The 16584-nt window shown below is 43.9% G+C and overlaps 1 protein-coding gene across 2 annotated transcripts in view; it reads right to left on the bottom strand.

The window, feature by feature from the left end:
- Window positions 1-13272, bottom strand: part of HSF1 (heat shock transcription factor 1) — a 314446-nt gene extending 301174 nt beyond the window's left edge. The window contains exon 1 of one of the 2 annotated variants that reach the window (XM_069221019.1): window positions 12861-13272. In XM_069221019.1, the coding sequence (XP_069077120.1) occupies window positions 12861-12965 (105 nt within the window). In that variant the 5' untranslated portion in view covers window positions 12966-13272. The remainder of the gene's footprint in view (window positions 1-12860) is intronic. The other variant, XM_069221020.1, reaches the window with a different exon arrangement.
- Between the last annotated feature and the right edge of the window lie 3312 nt (window positions 13273-16584).

Here is a 16584-nt window from a genome sequence, read left to right as displayed (position 1 = left end):
AGTCCTCTGAGGCTTCAGAGGTCGCTGGTCCCTGTTGGATGCGTCACTGTTGCAGTTTTCGTCGAAATTGGGAGACAGGCCGGTGGGGCTGGGGCCAAATCAGTTGTCGTCTTCACTGTAGGGCTTCAGGTCAGCAGTCCTTCTTTAGGTTGCAGGAATCTATCTTCCTTGGTTCTGGGGGCCCCTAAATACTGAATTTAAGGTTGTGTTTAGGTCTGGGAGGGCAGTAGCCAATGGCTACACCCTCTTTGTGCCTCATCCCTATGGGGAGGGAGGCACATCCCTAATACTATTGGGGGGAATCCTCCATCCACAAGATGGAAGATTTCTAAAAGTAAGTGTCACCTCAGCTCAGGACACCTTAGGGGCTGTCCTGACTGTGGGGTGACTCATCCTTGGTTTCCTCATTATCTCCTTCAGCCTTGCCGCCAAAAGTGGGGGCAGTGGCTGGAGGGGCGGGCAGCTCCACTAGCCGGGATGCCCTGTGGTGCTGTAACAAAGGGGGTGAGCCTTTGAAGCTCACCACCAGGTGTTACAGTTCCTGCCGGGGGAGGTGAGAAGCGCCTCCACCCAGTGCAGGCTTAGTTCCTGGCCACAGAGTGACAAAGGCACTCTTCCCCATGTGGCCAGCAACAGGTCTGGTGTGTGGCAGGCTAGCACAAACTAGTCAGCCTACACTGGAAGTTGGGTATGTTTTCAGGGGGCATCTCAGATGCCCTCTGGGTGCATTTCACAATAAATTGCACACTGGCATCAGTGTGCATTTATTGTGCTGAGAAGTTTGATACCAAACTTCCCAGTTTTCAGTGTAGCCATTATGGAACTGTGGAGTTCGTGTTTGACAAACTCCCAGACCAAATACTCTTATGGCTACCCTGCACTTAAAATGTCTAAGGTTTTGTTTAGACACTGTAGGGGCATAGTGCTCATGCACATATGCCCTCACCTGTGGTATAGTGCACCCTGCCTTGGGCTGTAAGGCCTGCTAGAGGGGTGACTTACCTATGCCACAGGCAGTGTGAGGTTGGCATGGCACTCTGAGGGGAGTGCCATGTCGACTTAGTACTTTTCTCCCCACCAGCACACACAAGCTGTGAAGCAGTGTGCATGGGCTGAGTGAGGGGTCCCTAGGGTGGCATAAGACATGCTGCAGCCCTTAGAGACCTTCCCTGGCATCAGGGCCCTTGGGACCAGGGGTACCAGTTACAAGGGACTTACCTGGGTGCCAGGGTTGTGCCAATTGTGGAGACAAAGGTAGAGTTTAGGGAAAGAACACTGGTGCTGGGGCCTGGTTAGCAGGGTCCCAGCACACTTTCAAATCATAACTTGGCATCATCAAAGGCAAGAAGTCAGGGGGTAACCATGCCAAGGAGGCATTTCCTTACAGTGGATTACTAAGTGACCCAGCAAACTCTAAGACTGTGGGCAGAAAATTCAAAGTCCCCAGTGGAACAGATCTTGCATGGAGAATCAAAAAGTTCCAGTCCCATCCACACCCTAAGGATGTGTCTTCATGATGCGGAAACTAATCATTAGGCAATGCAAATAGGATGCAAGATTGTCCTGTTTTTATTTCCTCAAAGTAATTTCAAATTTTTGACCCAAAGAGTATCTAAGGCCGTGGAAATGTGCAACGAAGGGAGAAGTTGTTTACAAACTGCACAGTAAAAAGATTAGACAAACCATTATGATTTTCTTCCTCTAAAGGGATTACCATTCAATCTTTCCACTCTTGCAAGTCACAATTGTGACCTTAAGAAGGGATTTTAGTACGCTTGCACCTGAGAAAAAGAAGAAATCATACACAAGAATGAGAAAGACGATTATGGAAGAATATAAGATATTAAAGGCTTTACACGGAGCTCCTCTGCTCAACTGACAACTCAAAGTACTAAACAAACTAGTATGATAAACAATGTTCCCTCTAACGTTTGGTCTCTGTGTGCAGCAGTGAAAGGTCTCTGTGCGCCGCAGCCAAGGCTATGTGCGCCAAAAACCCGACCATGCATGTGAGCCTGGCCACTACAAGGAGGGCTTGGGGGTTCTTCTACAACACATTTCATTATGCATTCAATTGTATTAGCATTTAAAGTATAGTAAGTAATGATCGCACAGCGTACCAGGACTGGGCAATCTCTGTTGGGGGCCTTCAATAATTGCCTCACTATCACCTTCCAACAATGCCCTGCATCTCTCCACAGCCCCTCCCTCACATGTATTTCATTTGTTTTATAGCGCTTCTCATAGCAGTGTAGGGTGTTAGAGCACTTTACATCACCCACAAATACAGAAACAATGAATCATAGATGTGTAAATCAGTGTAGAGAAAAATATTACATACAAGGGGACTACAAGGTGTAGGAGTCATACCATCCACACTGGTAGGCATTTTTTAAGAGTGCTTGGTCTGAAGAAGCAGTAACTCGGGATTCAGAACGTAACACAATGATTAGGGTTGACTTTACTGATAAGAATTTATTTTTAAATACACATAAAAACACACACACTGAATCCCTCTCTGCTTTGAAAGTCTTCAGAAATGTTGGTTATTTTATAAAATAGCGTGTTTTCCCTCATGTAGTGCCCCAACCAATCCACACTTGTCTACCTTTACACTGCCATTTTAGCCCCTCTCCTGCTCTACTTGTTTTATAAAGTATTTTAATGTTAAATGCTAGCATGGTTGTTGGTAAATCGGAAGCTCTCACCCCCTCCCCCAATCATACTGATCAAGCTACGCCCCCTGACCACTGTTTGGACAACAGAAAACATTCCTACAAGATGAAACCAAAATCTTTCTAAGCCAGGTCATTGCTCCAAAACCTGACAGTGTTTCCTTTCTGCAACTAAACATGGGGATTAGGAGTCCCATAGTTACTTTTCAAATCCACTCCATTAATAGGTTTATTTGATTGTGGCAGCTAGAACCAACAGCTGAAGGGCTAGAAATATTTTCAGGTAACTAACTGTCTTACATTTGTTACCGCCCCTTCCTTTCTCTTGAAAAAAGCCCCAGCAGTTGCTGAATCTAGATAGTAGACCAAGTGTAAAAAAGCATGAGTGCATACAGAACACACAAATTACATCTATTACCCTCAACCGCTTAGCATTTTTAATCCATGAAGAGAAATAGGATTTGAATGCTGCACAACTGTGAAATTGTATGTTCAATATTGGGATGGTAATGTTCCCCGGGTGGTGGACAGTCAGGCTTTCCTACCTTAGGTGCCGGAGTGCCTGTACCTAGTATTTTGGTTTTTGATTTTGGCCCTAGCCTGAAGTTAATCTAGTGTGCAGAGGCCTAGGCCTGTCTCTTGACTTGAGTGAGGTCCTGTCCTGTGACCCAGAGGAGTGCACCAAGAGAGCTCCAACTGTACTAACAGTTAACTACCGTTCAGTCATGAGTTTACCACTTGGAGCAGTGATAGCAGCATACGCGGTTTTGTGAATTCATAATTGTTGCCAGGCATTATCTGTGCACTGAGTAAAGATCAAGTGTCCAACTTGTATAAAGTTTCACTTATCTGCACTAACACACATCCTGAGAATATGTTGCACGTGTTTACGTATGTAGCGTCTGTGATACAGACAAAACGTCTTTGAACCAATGTAACGGAGGACTAAGCGTTTCATTTCTGAAGCCCATGGCCCGTTCATGAGCACAAGATGAATGCAAGACTGTTTTACCAGACAGTGGAATTGTATTGATAATATTGCTGAAGCTGGAAGGAAACAACTAGATATTGCAGTTGGTGGTGACAAAAGAGATGAGGCCCAGAGGTGAGGAATTTAACAAAATGTCTACTTGTCTAAGGGACAGGCTGCTTCATAACTTCATAAATCTACTTGTCCTGTTAAAAAAAAAAATATATAAAAAAAAACATTTGTATCATTGGTGTCAATTAGTGTGGCAACGAATTATAGCTGCAATTTCATTAAATGAGAGTTCTGATAACAGCCTCGGTGATTATGCCAGGGCTCGTACTATGGCAGGGTTTGAATTCTAGCAATTTCCTTCTTTTGCCACCTTTACGCAGATCATATACTGGGGCTGGAGGTAGCAGAAAAGAATAGTTCCAGGGATGGAGTGCCATTGTGTGCAACCCTGCTAACTTGCACGCTTTTGGGGTTTTCATCAGCTCTCCTCTGATTTTTTCAGGTACTGGCAAAGGTTAGAAATTTACTCCTGACAAGGGCAGAAGTAAAACGCCTTCCATAGTTAGGAAAAGAAGTGGTTGGCAGGAAAGTGAACTTGTTAATGCTCAACAGGTTTGCGCATGAGCAAATCTGCACATGCATATTAGCTTGTGCTAAAATGCAGCTCACAAATCTTCCCTAGCAGTATTTCCTGGCCTACTTCTGTAAATTGTTGTTAAGTCATGAAAGCCATAAATCTGCACTAATGCAATGGTATGTGTCAAGGATGCACTTTTGTGACTAAGAACTGGGCAACTAATTAGGTCTGGTGTTAACCCAGACCTTTTGTTTTAATTAAGTCTATCTATCTATCTATCGGCTGGATTCACTGTGAATTACAGCATTCTGTTCTTCACAAGGAGCATAAAGACATACAAGGTAGTTTTGCTCAGGGACTACTGAGCAATGGGAGCTTTTTTAGACCAAATACCATTTTCCTTTTTACAATGTTTGTTATAATGTTGAGGGCCTGGCAGGTCCCTTAACAGTAACCGGATCTGTGACAGAATATCAGAAACACAAATATTGCATGGACAAAATATTGAGGGCAAGAATAACAAGAAGGTAAGTGCAAATAGGTAAATATAAATGTACTATTCTTAACTGCAGATTTACATACCTCAAAGATGGATATATTGTCATGGTATGTGGAGATAATCTTGTTGAAACTTGTTACCATGATTTTCCATTACGAATATTTTTGGAAATTCTAGCACGCATCAACACAGTTGACTAAATGATGTTTCAAAGCAATGGTACCTAAATTTCACAGTAGTTTAGCCAAACGTTCTTTCCCTAGTTGCATTTTTTGTGAACATTTTATTTAAAAAATAAAGAATCATCACGCTTGCTTTCAAACTCCTACAAATTTAGCATCTGATCAGACAGCATTCTAGGATCTTTATATGTGGCCTCAAATTGTTCAACTTTGCAAATGCATGTACATGTTTTCATACTGCAATCTCTCTTGGTAGTGCAGACCAAGGTTACTACTTTTCCTTACAGCGCTCGCCCTAATAATAAAGGCTTTGCATTAATAAACCATAAATACAAGTTTGAACAGCATTAACGTATGGACACACATATTAACTTAACGGCAGGCAATGCCTTTCAGTGATTCATTATGTACTGTAAACTGTCAGCCAAAGGGTTTGTGTTACTGGAGGTTGGGCCTGCTTGATCTAAGGACAAAATAAACATGAAAAATAGTTGTCCTAGACTCCAAACAATATGCCCAGGGCCTAGGGCCATAGAAATTCCACAGCCCTGGAGGATCCTTCAGAAATTCAAGTAGGTGTTTTGCTGAGAGGAGAGTGCTGCACTGCCAGATAATAGGAATCAAGAGGGGGGCTGCGTTTAAGGTGAAGGGAACCCTTCATGTGAGGCCAGCCTTTTGTTTCTTCCCCGATCGCTATTCAGCGTGGCTGATTGCCAACCATGCAGAAGCCACCTTTTTGACCCTCTGTTGTGGGTACTTTAGGTTGGAGACTACCCTGCAATAAGAACCATCCCTCTACACAAAGGCTATGTCTACAAAAAACAGCCTGTAAAGGATACCTAAAAAAACAGCCCTATAACCATTCTGAAAGTGCAGACAGGGAACGCACATCTCCGGTCTGATTTGACTGTACAGAAGTGTGAGCCAGTGACTCATCTGCTGTTACAATTGAACGTTCTTGTTGACCAAGGAAGGGAGTGCTTCACAGAGTACCCAGAAGACTACTGCGCAACCAGTGTTCCTGTCTGCCAGACAGACGGCTTCATGGAGGTGGTGGAACATCACCTGAAGTCTTATTTTGCTTGAATAATCTGTTCCTCTGAACTGAAAAGATTAGAAGCCAGCCTGCCTGCTCAGAGAAGAAAGGAGCCAGCCAACTCTACTAAAGCAAGGACTGTTTAGCAATCACCACCCAAGAGAGGGGGGGTGAGGTAAGACACAATTCAGGACGCAGTAGCCGATATGCCAGTGTGTTATCTGAACCATATAACTGCACCAAAAGCATTTATTCTGTTCTGCTACATCCAGCTGGTGCAATTTATTGGTGAAAATGTCTGGTCCAATAATGGTTGCAGTTACAAATTTATAAGTGGTCCATAACCGAATACAATTCAAGAAAAAAGCTGGCACCGATTCCGTCAAAGACGACTTTTTCAAGGCTGCAAATTCAACAAACACAAGGAACTGGTCAATAATTTAATAAGAACCTAGACATGTGCAACCCATGCCAAAAAAAACGTAGAAGGGCCTAGTGCAAGGAAAACTTCATAGACCACATGCTGAAAGAACACATTCTACCATCAATGAGTAAAAATCCCATGCAAACAGTGCCCATCCGACCACTAAGGTGGAAGTATATTACACAAAAATATACAGCCACACAGAAAGACCCGAGGAATCACCAAATGATTTGAGCAGGAATAAAATGGTGAGTATATAATTCTCCATGCTACCAGTGCACATCTAAGATTACAGATACGCTTCACCCCCTTTGGTGAAATGACAAGGTTAAAACGAAATTGCAGTGAGGAGTCTAAATTTCTAATTAAACTTGTCAAACCTGAAGAGATTTATAACAAAGGGTTAATCAACTAGTATCACTGCCAAAGCCAAACAACATATACTACAAACTAGACAAGAAAATTAACTTAAACATAAAACAATACCACACAAGGGGAGAACCACAGTGTCTCATTATCCCTCACCACAGTTTGAGCCACACACTGCACAAGATTTTGCACAGAGACTGTCATGTATTACACATGGACACCACCCTCAAAAACTTCATTTCCAGTAAGCCCATGCTCGCATACAGCTGAGGCCGAACTCTGCATAATTTGTTGTGCCAGAGTTTCTTGGGTCCAAATAAAAGTGATACTACACCTGGGTGGTTGCCTTCGCAGCCCAAGGGTTTTCCCAGGTGTGGCTGTTGCAATATGTGTCCTTTTGGTCTTGACAAAAATACACATTTTCAACTCAATAAGACTACCAAGCATACAATTTATGCTTATTAACTGTAACACCAAATTTGTTGTATGTTGCATCATTTGTGTGTGTGAAATATATATTATATATATAGTACCATCAGACCACTTAAAGAAATGATCCAGGAGCACATTCAGGCCTTCACGAACTACAACAGCAATTACATACTTTCCAACCATTTCAAGACTGAATACAGGTTTGCAGAATTAACTCAACTCAGGTTCCATGCTTCTGGAATAGTTCAGGAACAGCCTAGAGGTGGCAATTAGGGTGGTTGACTTCGGACTTAATACAGACCGTGAGTTGTAGGTGTTCTTGGATGACTAACTGATTTTCATTGCCTGCACAATCATTTGGGCACATGTGAGGGATACCAATCAGACTGTTGGACTTGATTTGTGTACCTTTTCATGATTTCTTAACTCTGCTTAGGACACTGCCATATACATTCTTTAGGTATATATATTTACCATAGTATTTGCATACTGTTTAAAGGCTGGTTGGTTGGTTGCCAACAGTATCTAGCATGTATCATACAATCTATGTGTTGCGCCATGTGAATAACTTCAGACTGTTGGACATGCATTGTGTGCAATTTCATGATCTCTTAATTCTGTGTTTAGGACACTACCATATACCTTTTTTGGGCATATGTATTTACCACTGTATTTGCATACTGTCTATAGGCTGGATGATTGCTAACAGCATTTAGCACATACCATACAATGTATTTGTTGCTCCACATTATGTTGCCTGTTAATTACTGAACGGTGCGCCTAGGACACCACTCTACGAGAAATTCCTCTTGTGGGTGGTTCCACCTTATTGTATCCTCCTGCTTGTACCCTTTTACTACCTATACTCAGACTGAGAATTGTCTTTCGTAATAGGGAGGCATTGTCACTTTGACTTGACTACAGTGCGTTTTGTTCACTGGTAAAGACTGTAGAGCAATTCTATTGCTCTCTGTGCACACCACTTAACTGTTTTGTTAGTATTCTTTCATGCACTGAGATTGTTATTTTCCTGATATCTACACATTTATACACATGAGAATAGTAATAATATATACCTCTTACAGCAGCAAGGACTTTTGTCTGCTTTTCACCTCAATGCTGAGCCAGCATTATGCTGATTTTTGTTCCTGGTATCCACGTGTAGGCATTGTTTGCCTTACCCGGGAGGCTCCCCTTTTGTAGTACTGGTTTTTGATTGTGTGAAACTGCCTTTTGTTTTTATGACCATTCATACCCTTTCTACAGAATTTATTTGTGCATCCCTTTTTGGTTTTTGTTTATATTAGAAAAGCATTACAAAATGCAGCTTTACATTTTAAAAGTAGGCATGTGGGCGACCTTTAGGCAGAACACGCTTTATCAGCCCTCGCAGACATTCTGTTTAGTTTGCTACTGTTTACCCATGATCCATCACACTGGTGGTGAGTTTGGTTTACTCTTTGGTCTTGGTTATTTGAACCCATTAACTGCTGTTAAATATTACATTTTATGCATGTAGATTAAAGTAATTTCCTTTAACTAAAGTAAAGCACTGGGTTGGATATTGAGTTATTTCACTACTGGATGACTTGAGTTCTGAACTTACACACTACATCTCAGAGAAGTCTTTGGCTGCTTGTCATTACTACCACTGAGTCAGGTATTGGAGGGGGTGTGCATGGCCCAGTTTGCAAAGCAAAGGTGGATAGGTCCTGGAGCACCAGAGGCAATCTACTCCACCCTCCACTGCTGAAGTGTAGTAGTCCCCGTTTGCCCAGGAACCCCTTGAATGGAGTCTAGCATCCATTCCGAACACAGGTTTGGTCAAAAATCTCAAAAAAAATTAATTAAAATGTATTCAGTGATAGCCTGACAATGGACTAAACTTGCACACATTGAATTTTATTCAGGAAAGGATCAACAACGGTTTGATCACCTGCTACCCTTGGCAGGTGAAACAAGGACAAACAAACTGAAAACAGGCTGAAGAGTTGCCTGTACAAGCTTGAGGAGTATGGGTCTGCTGCTTTTGCAGATATGCGAACATGATCCCAGGTGAGAAAAAACAAACGATTTGCTAGTCAGAGATCACTCCAGAATAAATTATAAACATGTTTGCTTTAAGCAAAACCTCCACCAACTGTTTCGGAATAAATTAGTTAAATTCTTAAATAAAGTAAAACCTCCATAAACTGGTTAAACTGCATCAACAGTAACTGAACGCTTATCTAACCTGCCTACAAAAGGCGCTGGCCTGTTCTTGTGGTCACTTGATATCCATACTGATCTACTGTTTGATCCCTATACATTTCAGTTCATCAATTAGGCACCATTAAACTGGGTAATAGAAACACCAGTTCCTTACAGTGCTTAGAAACAACCTAAGTGTAGTATGAAGCTGTAAACTGAAATAATTATTAATATTTATGTTTACATTTGTATTTTATATATATTACTGTGTCAGATGTAATATTGTACAGCAAATTGTTTTGTATACTTTAATATTCCCGTTTCTTTTGCTTCTGGTGCAATTAAAATGTGTTATTAGCACTTGTAATATTGTGAAAATGTAATATTGTTTGATTAATGTGAGATTTATAAACACAAACCCCCTCAGCGAAACATCTTGAACTTTAAAAGAAAAAGTTTCACATCTTCCAGTAAGACAGGAGGCTCGTCTTACAGACATAAAGACTCATTTTTAAAACGAATACACAGGTCTCATTCACTTGTATACTCTCACACTCTTTATTATATGGAGTTTCAATTTCATTATCATTATGCAGAAGGAAATGTAGATTATTGAACTGTACCCAAATCAGACGCTGAACTAGTAAATGGGTATTTGAGTAAAATCATGAGATCTAAAAGGTCATCAATGATTCTGAACTGACACAGTAATGCTGATAACATACATTATTCAATTCTGGAGTTCCTTGCAGGAATGCTTAAGTGTGTATGTTCAAAATGCATGCTTAAGTATGTCACAAGCATGGTGAAGGCTAAGGAGTATGGCATAGTGACTTTTTTCATCAGAAATAGATTTCCAATAGTATAAACAGGACTTTAAATCTACAGTGTTATACATCCCAGAACGCTTTAATATGTAGGTTGAAAAGATTATATCATCATTAGTCCAGCTCTCATATATAAAAAATAAAAAAAGCACACACACTTCAGTAAACAGAAATGGGAAAACGTCATTAGTACAAATAAAATGTTTTGACATAATTCCAATACACATTAGATGTAGGCATCTTCCTACAGTTACAGACAGCAACTGTAATGGAGTACGACAGATGCATCCTCAGGAAGCCTTTTATTTATGTATTCTACCTCTTTTTGTGACAAATAAAAAAAGACTTTATAAACTGGGTGAAATAAAGTTACAGTATGTTGATGTAAAGCCCCTAAGGTAGGGGCTCCACCTCCATTTTAGGTAATGGAAGTCACCAATTTCCTCAATTTATGCAGAATCACTCATGTCTGACATTATCATTCCAAAAAACTGCAATAGACAATGACATAGATTTAACACCGGATGCAACACCAGTCTGGGAGAAGAGTCTAGTTAACACAATGTCAACATCAAATAAGAACAAACATGTACAAATAGCCAAAATAGTGTACTATGAATTGACATCCATTTACCTTATATGATCATAAGGATATGTCTGAGATGCACACCTTGATGCACATAACCTATTTCAGACATTCCTAAACTTATGTTAGAAATTACAATCTCAGATAAGATTTAATTTACAAGGACTGCCTCTGATACTGCCAGAGACGGCCTCAACTGCTGCTATCGCACCAAGAAGATGCAGAGAAGCATGGGCCAGGAGAAAGGACACCACCACATTGTTTGTTTTCCTTTCGCAGGGAACACCACCTTCACACCTCACTGATAACCGAGCTTTTGCTGTCAACAATGTAGGTAATGGGCTACTTCTCCCTTAGAAAGTCTATATTGCAAGTACTTTCCATGCTCTCCTAGTGTACTGCGTAGAAGTAAGTTTAGGGTGTATGTGTTAGGTTCTACATTATATTTTAACTCCTTTAGAAATGTTTATTTTATTCTCGTTCACAATGCACCTATTTGCTGTTTTTAAAATATTCAGTGTTATAGACGTGGTGAGAAACAGGTTTGCCATGTTGCAATACATTAGCAATTTTTCTTAGTACTGTGTGTGATATTGTGAAGAGCGAAATATGTTTGTTTCCAGTACCACAGATCCCAGTTTAGGAATTGTTAGTAACCTAAAAGCAATAATTTCACTTAAACAATGTACTGGGTGGGATTCTGCAGAACTACAATAACCTGCCTTTTTCATTGAGCGTTAGTGCACTGAACCAAGTTTATCCATGTCACCCATGGGTGAAATAGCAAACCTTGCGGAACTATGCCTGTCATAGTTTACCCAACAATGTAAACCCAAAGCACTGGCCCCTCAATGCTGTTGGCAGGGAATGCTTTACACAGAAGGCAATAGTCGTAGCAGTCACTGTTGAGGATGATGTTCATTGATTCTGTGGACAACGGAGGCTGGAGTTAGCTTAGAGTCAACCAAGGGCTGCACAGATGAACAGGGGAGCACTAACAAGTGAGGGTGAAAACCCTGCACGCTGGGGTTACAAGATGCCACAGATTTCCCACACAAACCTGGTTTTCAGAGGACTGTCCCAGCACTTACCTTCATTTTATCTAATCCTGTGGGAAGGATGGGGGCCGGTTTTGCACAAATGCTGCACCCAAGCCTAACCCCAACCCAAACACCTTCCCCACCCTCCCAGGGGCTGGTGTGACAAAATTGCCAAGACTGCTTTGAGTTCCCAGGCTGGCCCTGCGAGTGGGTGAGATCAAAACAAGTATTCCATGCTCCTTTTTAAAAAACATTATTCACCGCCGACTCCAGATCACTGACAGGTGATGCCGAGCTCCACCAGGATGAGGCACGGCAATGCTGAAGGCCGTCTGAAACAGCACCTAAGAGATTCATTTAACTGACCTTTAGCCCTGAAAGATACTCCCGAGTCCCTCCATGTAGTGCCAGATGCAAAGTCCTGGTAGCAGCCATGGCCTACCAATAGAGATGCTAAGGTGGGCATTGGAGATTAGATGTAGCCTAGGACTGAAGGAAGTGGCTGGCCGTAACACGCTGGGCTGAACAGCCACTATGCGCCTGTCAGAGGAAGCAACAGATCGCCTTTAGTTAAAACCAGGGCTGTAGTGCTGCACCATGGAGCGCTGACAGGAGAAGTCAAGGCCCCTCTTGGTCAGTCGAGTAACTGGACGGTAGAACTAAATGAATGAGATCTTTCAGACCAGTTGGGGAATAAGCCTCCCCCCCACTCTATGCGGCTGGTCGCCACTTGGTTCCCTGGAGAAGAACGAGGCAGCGACAGCGGAGTTTGGGGCGGGGGAAGGGTCAGTGTCCGGGTGAGAGGTGGAGGGGATGTTCTCTCCGCGCAGCACCTTCTGCGGGTCCCTCAGGCGCACGTGGATTGGGGGGAAATGGGCAGAACACGTCTCCTGAGATCTCACGTAGACTACAGCGCTGAGGGATCATCTGAAAGACCTGGGGATGGAGGGGAGGGCTGTTACCCCACCGGCTGCCCACTGCGCTGCTCCCCCGGGGCTGCATCCGGAGCATTCTCTGTCCCCGACCCCCCAGGGCACTCACCGGACTCCAGCAGATGAGCGGGTCGGTCTCCGGATCCTCCACCAACGTCCAAAGCTTTGCCAGGAAAGCTGGCACGTTACTGCCGCCCGGCCCGGGCAGCTCCATGGCCTCCAGGGCCCCTGGGGGGCCTCTCGCCGCACACGGCCTCTCTGAGGGGGGCGGGGCAGGTGCCTTTCCGCACAGAGGGCGTCTCCGGTCAACACACCTCCCCGAGCGACCACAGAAGCCCAACTACGGAGTCCGCGCTCCCCCCGTCGCTGACTCGGTCTCGGTTCTCCCTCACACGCCCCCCTCGCTCCCGTTACGCAGAGCACCGGGCCTGCTGCATGGCCGCCGCCATCTTGTGACGTCTTTTCTCCACAACACAGACGCCGAGGGGGCGTGCCAGCCGCCTGCGCGCGATCCCTCCGTCTGCTGGCCGCGCGCGTCGAGCGCCTGCTGCTGTCTCGCGCGCCCGCCCGCCCGCGCGGGTCCGAGTTCAGTGATAGGTGGAGTCTGTGATAAGTAAGGAAACCACCGCCATGATGAGATCAGGCAGAACGACGATGACAACCGGAAAAACGGCCTCGCAGGAAGGCCATCGGCCCGCCCACAATATACCACTATTTTTATTGGTATTTACTAAATAAGCAGGCACAAAGCTTAACCCCTTCGCTGCCAGGCCTTTTCCCCCTCCTGTGCCAGGCCTTTTTTTGCCTATTTGGGGCAGTTCGCGCTTAGGCCCTCATAACTTTTTGTCCACATAAGCTAACCAAGCCAAATTTGCGTCCTTTTTTTTCCAACATCCTAGGGATTCTAGAGGTGCCCAGACTTTGTGGGTTCCCTTGAAGGAGGCCAAGAAATTGGCCAAAATACAGTGAAAATTTCGTTTTCTTCAAAAAAATTGGAAAAAGTGGCTGCAGAAGAAGGCTTGTGGATTTCCCCCTGAAAATGGCATCAACAAAGGGTTTGCGGTGCTAAACTCAGCAGCTTCCCAGCTTTCAGGAACAGGCAGACTTGAATCAGAAAACCCAATTTTTCAACACAATTTTGGCATTTTACTGGGACATACCCCATTTTTGCAATTTTTTGTGCTTTCAGCCTCCTTCCAGTCAGTGACAGAAATGGGCATGAAACCAATGCTGGATCCCAGAAACCTAAACATTTCTGAAAAGTAGACAAAATTCTGAATTCAGCAAGGGGTCATTTGTGTAGATCCTACAAGGGTTTCCTACAGAAAATAACAACTGAAAAAGAAAAATATTGAAATTGAGGTGAAAAAAACATAAATGTTTCTCTACGTTTTACTCTGTAACTTTTCCCTGCAATGTCAGATTATCGAAAGCAATATACCGTTACGTCTGCTGGACTCCTCTGGTTGCAGGGATATATAGGGCTTGTAGGTTCATCAAGAACCCAAGGAACCCAGAGCCAATAAATGAGCTGCACCCTGACGTGCGTTTTCATTCTATACTAGGTATACAGCAATTCATTTGCTGAAATATAAAGAGTAAAAAATTGCTATCAAGAAAACCTTTGTATTTCCAAAAAGGGCACAAGATAAGGTGTTGAGGAGCAGTGGTTATTTACACATATCTGAATTCCGGGGTGACAAAACTAGCATGTGAATTACAGGGCATTTCTCAAATAGATGTCTTTTTTACACACTCTCCTGTATTTGGAAGGAAAAAATGTAGAGAAAGGCAAGGGGCAATAACACTTGTTTTGCTAATCTATGTTCCCCCAAGTCTCCCGATAAAAAAGATACCTCACTTGTGTGGGTAGGCCTAGCGCCCGCGACAGGAAACGCCCCAAAGCGCAACGTGGACACATCCAAATTTTTGGAAGAAAACAGAGGTGTTTTTTGTGAAGTGCCTACCTGTAGATTTTGGCCTCTAGCTCAGCCAGCACCTAGGGAAACCTACCAAACCTGTGCATTTCTGAAAACTAGAGACATAGGGGAATCCAAGGAGGGGTGACTTGCGGGGCTCGGACCAGGTTCTGTTACCCAGAATCCTTTGCAAACCTCAAAATTTGGCTAAAAAAACACATGTTCCTAACATTTCTTTGGCAGAAAGTTCTGGAATCTGAGAGGAGCCACAAATTTCCTTCCACCCAGCGTTCCCCCAAGTCTCCCGATAAAAATGATACCTCACTTGTGTGGGTAGGCCTAGCGCCCGCGACAGGAAACGCCCCAAAGCGCAACGTGGACACATCCAAATTTTTGGAAGAAAACAGGTGTTTTTTGCGAAGTGCCTACCTGTAGATTTTGGCCTCTAGCTCAGCCGGCACCTAGGGAAACCTACCAAACCTGTGCATTTCTGAAAACTAGAGACCTAGGGGAATCCAAGATGGGGTGACTTGCGGGGCTCGGACCAGGTTGTGTTACCCAGAATCCTTTGCAAACCTCAAAATTTGGCTAAAAAAACACATGTTCCTCACATTTCTGTGGCAGAAAGTTCTGGAATCTGAGAGGAGCCACAAATTTCCTTCCACCCAGCGTTCCCCCAAGTCTCCCGATAAAAATGATACCTCACTTGTGTGGGTAGGCCTAGCGCCCGCGACAGGAAACGCCCCAAAGCGCAACGTGGACACATCCACATTTTTGGAAGAAAACAGAGGTGTTTTTTGCGAAGTGCCTACCTGTAGATTTTGGCCTCTAGCTCAGCCGGCACCTAGGGAAACCTACCAAACCTGTGCATTTCTGAAAACTAGAGACCTAGGGGAATCCAAGATGGGGTGACTTGCGGGGCTCGGACCAGGTTCTGTTACCCAGAATCCTTTGTAAACCTCAAAATTTGGCTAAAAAAACACATGTTCCTCACATTTCTGTGGCAGAAAGTTCTGGAATCTGAGAGGAGCCACAAATTTCCTTCCACCCAGCGTTCCCCCAAGTCTCCTGATAAAAATGATACCTCACTTGTGTGGGTAGGCCTAGCGCCCGCAACAGGAAACGCCCCAAAGCGCAACGTGGACACATCCAAATTTTTGGAAGAAAACAGAGGTGTTTTTTGCGAAGTGCCTACCTGTAGATTTTGGCCTCTAGCTCAGCCGGCACCTAGGGAAACCTACCAAACCTGTGCATTTCTGAAAACTAGAGACCTAGGGGAATCCAAGATGGGGTGACTTGCGGGGCTCGGACCAGGTTGTGTTACCCAGAATCCTCTGCAAACCTCAAAATTTGGCTAAAAAAACACATGTTCCTCACATTTCTGTGGCAGAAAGTTCTGGAATCTGAGAGGAGCCACAAATTTCCTTCCACCCAGCGTTCCCCCAAGTCTCCTGATAAAAATGATACCTCACTTGTGTGGGTAGGCCTAGCGCCCGCGACAGGAAACGCCCCAAAGCGCAACGTGGACACATCCAAATTTTTGGAAGAAAACAGAGGTGTTTTTTGCGAAGTGCCTACCTGTAGATTTTGGCCTCTAGCTCAGCCGGCACCTAGGGAAACCTACCAAACCTGTGCATTTCTGAAAACTAGAGACCTAGGGGAATCCAAGATGGGGTGACTTGCGGGGCTCGGACCAGGTTCTGTTACCCAGAATCCTTTGTAAACCTCAAAATTTGGCTAAAAAAACACATGTTCCTCACATTTCTGTGGCAGAAAGTTCTGGAATCTGAGAGGAGCCACAAATTTCCTTCCACCCAGCGTTCCCCCAAGTCTCCCGATAAAAATGATACCTCACTTGTGTGGGTAGGCCTAGCGCCCACGACAGGAAACGCCCCAAAGCGCAACGTGGACACA

The sequence above is a fragment of the Pleurodeles waltl genome, chromosome 2_2 (genome assembly GCF_031143425.1).
Source record: "Pleurodeles waltl isolate 20211129_DDA chromosome 2_2, aPleWal1.hap1.20221129, whole genome shotgun sequence".
Taxonomy (NCBI): Eukaryota; Metazoa; Chordata; class Amphibia; order Caudata; family Salamandridae; genus Pleurodeles; species Pleurodeles waltl.
Note: the sequence above shows the minus strand (reverse complement) of the source record. Positions and strands in the feature narration are given on the sequence as shown.